The sequence below is a fragment of the Pseudochaenichthys georgianus genome, chromosome 5, assembly GCF_902827115.2.
Source record: "Pseudochaenichthys georgianus chromosome 5, fPseGeo1.2, whole genome shotgun sequence".
NCBI lineage: Eukaryota > Metazoa > Chordata > Actinopteri > Perciformes > Channichthyidae > Pseudochaenichthys > Pseudochaenichthys georgianus.
In genome coordinates, this window is record NC_047507.1 from 22,887,478 (window position 1) to 22,893,024 (window position 5,547).

At 38.2% G+C, this 5,547-nt stretch overlaps 1 protein-coding gene across 1 annotated transcript; it reads right to left on the reverse strand.

The window, feature by feature from the left end:
- Nucleotides 1–2,592: 2,592 nt before the first annotated feature.
- LOC117446344 (protein lifeguard 2-like) lies at nt 2,593–5,145 on the reverse strand. The gene is made up of 8 exons (XM_071203302.1): nt 4,073–5,145; nt 3,936–3,989; nt 3,787–3,837; nt 3,635–3,674; nt 3,324–3,449; nt 3,145–3,240; nt 2,905–2,958; nt 2,593–2,804 (listed from the first exon to the last, which is right to left on the reverse strand). Exons 1-8 carry the CDS (start codon nt 4,120–4,122, stop codon nt 2,655–2,657), a joined length of 621 nt encoding a protein of 206 aa, XP_071059403.1. The 5' UTR covers nt 4,123–5,145; the 3' UTR covers nt 2,593–2,654.
- Nucleotides 5,146–5,547: the final 402 nt, after the last annotated feature.

Sequence of the window (5,547 nt, forward strand, 5' to 3'; positions counted from 1 at the left end):
TTGGCTGAACTGTGTTTTTGATTATAGTTCTAATGGTAACTGGAAATGGTAATGGTCACTAGCCTCTGCTGCTGTTGCTTTTGTTCTATCAATCACTGTGGTGGCCTGTGTCATCACAACACATCTGTATCTGTTTCTGCTGCTCAAAAGGTCAAAGTTGACTTGTTGACTTGTTGCAGGTTGTGGAGGATTGTAGTACAAAAGTGTAATCTTGACTGGGAAGTTTCTCACATTTAAAATCCTGGAAAAAACCCTGCAAATGGGTTTAAAGGACAAGACAGTCAAAAACAGTGCTAGAAGATGCTAAGTCAATATAATATCCAATACGGGTGTGACGGTTGTATCAACAAAGTACTTCTAAAAAGACAATGTTTAATGTTTTAAAATAATTTAAATGTAGTCATTTGTAAAAAGCAACCATCAATCAAAATGGATACTTTAATAATGTGTTGTGCTAGATTGATATAAATGTAAAAAATGAAGGAAATAGTATTGACATTTATTTTCTAAAACCAAATCTACAACCTTACTAACCATATCCCAGCATGCAATAGTGGTCACCAGTCCATTACAGGGCTAACACACAGGCACACAACTAACGTGGCTTCTTATATGATTGAAAATTCTTAGATAGTAAAACATAATAATCCACATTGTAAACTCTCTTACACATATAAGACAAACATATTTTCATGTGTCACTTTATTAGAATAATGTCAGAATCATAGACAGACATAACTCAGTCTTCTTACAAAAATAGTTTTAACATGCCATGTTTTTTATACAGTTAGATAATCCTAATGCTCATGTTCCGATCTTCAAATTGTTTACATTAAATTATGTTCTACCACACCCCAAAGGCCACATTTAAGTTACAATACACATTGCAACTGATCTCTAATAGCTAGAGTTTGTTGTTAATGTATGTGTGATGCTACAAACACACCGTTTTTAAATCCAGTAAGATTTGCTCAAACAGTATTTGCCCCAAAAATGAAAATCCATGCTCAACATAAGCTGAAAATACATTACAGTAGTACCTTTCATCTCTGGAAATGTGCATTAAAAGTAAGTATAAAAAATATTGTAACTTGTAATCTAAAGGTGCAGTTTTTTAATCTCTGTTTTTCACTTATTGATGAATGAACATCCAAACTGATCTTACTTGACTCTACGGTGCTGTCCTCATATGAGCCTAATGACTGCTTTAAAGGTCCCCTATTATACTGTTTTTCATTACTTTATTATAGTTCTCAGATATATACAAAACATTTCTCTGCAGTGTTTGGCTCCAAATACCAGATTGTGCATTGTAGCATCCCATAATCCTCTCTGTTTCAGCCCCGTTTCAAAAGTGCTGATTCTCTGTCACTTTAGATGAAAATAAGGAGCCACTCCCCACGCCCCTCTGAGAGAGATTTGGTTAAAAAAAAAACACCATAGCCGCGTTCACACTGCGGTACTTTTCCCACAAAGGTTCATGCGAACTTAGTTCATGATCGCGTTCACAAAAGAGCCGGTACTAAAAGTAGTTCATGCGAACCTTTTTACCCGCTCGAAAGTCCCTTTCGAGCGGGTAAAAAGGTTCGCATGAACTACTTTTAGTACCGGCTCTTTTGTCTCTTTTGTCTTTTTTGAGAAAAGAGCTATATTCCTGATTGGCTGGGCGGATTGCAAACCACGCCCCGTAAAACTCCCAAATAGTTTTGTGAAGCCGCCATTTTATTATCCTCGCATTAGCATTATTAGCATTAGCCCAGCGCAGAAACGCAGAGAGACTAACTTATGGCAACACAAAATAAAACATGGGAGCGGTGGAGATGAGGAGGTGTCGGCGTTCTGGCGATTTACTCGGAAGGCTTCAGTAGAAGCTGTTGGGACTCCCAGCAGCTTCTACTGAAGCCAGTCCCCAACTCCGGGGACTTCCGGCCGGGGACTTTGGGCGGCAGTATACGCCGTGAAGTGGTTTGCGGCCTGCCAGTAAACCCAAAGCAGAAGAAGAAGAAGTGACGTCAGCGGCTTCATTTGCCTAATCCACCCCCAGGGACTTTTTCCGGTGTGAACGCGATCTGTACTTAGTTCATGCGAACTAAAGAGTTCGCATGAACTAAGTTCGCATGAACCTTTGTGGGAAAAGTACCGCAGTGTGAACGCGGCTAATGGTGCTCGAGGAGGAGATTCAGGTGATAAGGTGGGGGGGGGGGTTACCTTGGTTGGTGATTGGCTAATGGTTACACAAGCCAAAACAACGTTATGACATCATAAAGTGGCCAAAATCTGATCAGCTCATTTTCAGACAGGTTTTTATATAAATGGATCAGGACAAAACGTGAGAGAATCTTTTTTCCTGAAACTTTCAGAATGTCCTTACACAGAGGGGACACATGTTGATGTATACAAGACATGAAAAAGTGGATTTTGCACAATAGCTGACCTTTAACATTCACTGTGGGGTGGTGGGGTCTCAGTAGAGCAATAACAAATGCAGATCAGAGTACAGTGAGGTACCAGGCCGTCTGGGCATAGCCACAAAACCAGCAGGAGGATTGTGTCCTCATTAAACCATAAAGCCCTGATGTCATTTTCTTGAGGAGAGTTATAAATGGTTGTTGAGCTGATGGAAAGATTACATTATGTAAGGGAGGAGAACTGCTTCACCTGTGGCCTCCTCCAAAGATCTGTAGCAGGAAGCTGAACATGTAGATGATGTCCAGGTAGAGGCTGAGGGTGGCGAAAACATATTCCTCTGGACTTATAGAGTAGCGCTTGTTCCCCAGCAGCAACTGTGTGTCAAATGCCAGGAACTGTGAGAGAAAAGAGATGGAGAAGAAGGATAGTGAATATATTGTTTTAAAAGAAAACTTCAGCTTGACAATTTCGAAGTTTTCATGATCTGCTTCTCACCAAAGTAAAGAGGATGGCTCCACCAACAGCATACAAGGCATGTAACCAGGGAACCTGTGGAGCAAGGTAAAAAAAGCTTTACAAAGCAGCAGGATGCTAATCTGTTTATCTGTGAGGCTAAGCCTTTCTTGTAAAAGCACAAACAAATACAGCCAGCAGGATTTACCTGTGACTGGGGTTAGTCATCAGTAATCACAGCTATTTTAGACTCTTTTTTTTGGAAGGTGCGCTGGAACTTACATATCCAAAAGGTATGACAATGGAAAGGGTGATGGAACAGAGAAGCATGACTATGCACAGAGAAAACAGGACGCCATGGTAGGAGGTGACGTCAATCTAGAAGAAAGAAAAACGTGATGGATTCATTTTTCTTGTTGGTTATTTAAAATCACCTTATGGTTTGAGCAGTTCTTTCTCACCTTGGTCTGGAAGCTGAACATGGTGACGGAGAGACACACCAGAGATGTGATTCCCATACACAGAACCACTGATTTAGTGTTGTAAAAGCTGCAGGAAGAGAAGGAGTCTTTTATTATAGAAATGCTCTGATGAGTTGAAATCAACTTCTACACACAGCTAAATCACAATATGTATTTACCTCGACATAAATCCCATCATGCTGGCCATGCTCAAAGTCTGAAGGTAAAAGCAAAACGTATCACAACAATTAAGGGTTATGTTGAGCATGGGAGTAATATTAAATTATGTTTTCATGATGAAGAATACTCACAAAGAGAACTAGCAAAATGATATTCCAAGGAAACTGCCTCCTGTGATAGTGAAAAAGAGAATTCACTTTGTCAATGTTAAGTCACAAAATGCACACACAGTAGCACCTTCAAATATAATTGTGTTGACACTTTAAATGCAAAGAAAGGTTACCTCAGGTCTCCACAGCAGGACAGTGCAATGTAGGTGGCAAAAAACACGAGACTGTCAACAAACAAAAAAATTGTATATGGTGTTACAAAACAGTAAATAAGTCATCAAAACGGTGACTATAAATTCAGCGATTATGTGTTTTCACTTACTAGGACGCCATGTACAAGCCGGGATGAGTCTGGATGAAATACCTCACAGGTGCGCTGTAGACACATGATTTCAATGGCTTTCATTTATGTTTTTATAAAATTGTTTAAAAACAAATACATGTCCTAAAAGTATTTACCAAAATGAGAATAGACTGACAATGGCCACCGTCACAAACAGCTGAACCATGAGGATGGCGTAGACCTTGAGGAAGAAATGCAACGTGTCAAAGCAAAGGAATAGTCGTCATGATAAATGTTATTCTGCTTTCACTTCTTTTATAAATCAATACCTTCCTGATGAAGGTCCTCCTGATGGTCTTGTCGTCCCAGGTGAACTGGGCCTCCATCTCATTGTAGCCTGAAGAAACGGGCAAGGAGGAAATGTGAGAAATTATGTTTGTAAAAACTGAGGTTGTATCACACATGGTGTTTTAAAATTATACTGCAGCATTATTCAAACAAATGGAGTTATCATAGGGAGGCAGGTTTGACTTCTACTAACTTCATTTTTAAGCACTTAGATGAGTTAGAAGTGTAATATTGTTATATTAAAAAAATAGAGATTCCAAATAAAACACAAAAGTAGTACAAGAAAAATACTTTCACTAAAACCAGCATTTACTGTGTGTACTCAGTCTAGGTAGAGCTTGAAGACATCATGTTCCTTTATAATCGTGTTTGTTGATTTGTAAATAATGGAATAGTCCATTATTCCACAGTCCATAAAGAGAGCTTTTACCTGCAGTCACCTCCTGATAACTGGGCGGCTCAACGTCCTCCTCACCCACCTGCTGGGATAGAATTACAGTTTGTCATAACAATTGTAAGTCTGTTGCATAAAAAGCACAGCTGTGTTTAAAGTACATAACATTCTATTAACAGTTTTTGGAAAATATATTGGCTCTCAACCACAAACTGGCACAATCCTAATGTTGCTTTCACGTTCTTAAACTGTATGAAGGTCTATCACATAATAGATTTTACTTTTAAAGGTGTCTGCCAAAAACTTTTCCATCACAGGTTTGTCAACAAAACAGCCACCATGTTTGGGTGAAAGGATTAGGATGGATGAGATGGGCCTCCATCTTTTAGTAACCAGCATAGACATATGTGTACTCTATTTCAGTCACTAATTGGTGTATTTAAGTTTATTTCCATTCCTTACACACTTCATGTATATATAATATTCTGGTTTATATTTTGTTTTGTTTTGTTTACTGTAAATGTGTATTTCAACATGTATATTTTCTACTTTTTTAATGCTATTTTATTTCTATTTGAGATGTTTACATTTTTAATTGTTTATTTCTAGTCTTTTAATTTCTGTAATGTGCAATGCCTTGTCTTTTTATGCTGCCGCAACGCAAACATTTCCCAAATTGGGATAAATTAAGTAAGAATTATCTTATCTTATCATCTTACCTTATTTGGCAGCTTAAAGAAATTATACAGATTTGCATTAAAATATGATTATGTTTTACATTAATCTTTACGCAATGCTTTACGAAGCTGTATTAAAACTATAAAGCTGGAGAGTAATACAAAACATACCTTTCCCTCCTTCATTATGTTTTCCTTTTTTGCACCAGATGTTCAGACTTCACAGGTAATA

What these genes read in the sequence shown, in the direction of transcription:
- LOC117446344 (XM_071203302.1), bottom strand. Translation starts at nt 4,122, where the DNA reads ATGGTTCAGCTGTTTGTGACGGTGGCCATTGTCAGTCTATTCTCATTT. An exon ending in TCATTTTGCTAGTTCTCTTT is followed by an intron (nt 3,450 to 3,634) that starts GTGAGTATTCTT and finishes TCAACTCATCAG; the next exon opens with AGCATTTCTATAATAAAAGA. An exon ending in TGTTCAGCTTCCAGACCAAG is followed by an intron (nt 3,241 to 3,323) that starts GTGAGAAAGAAC and finishes TCTTTCTTCTAG; the next exon opens with ATTGACGTCACCTCCTACCA.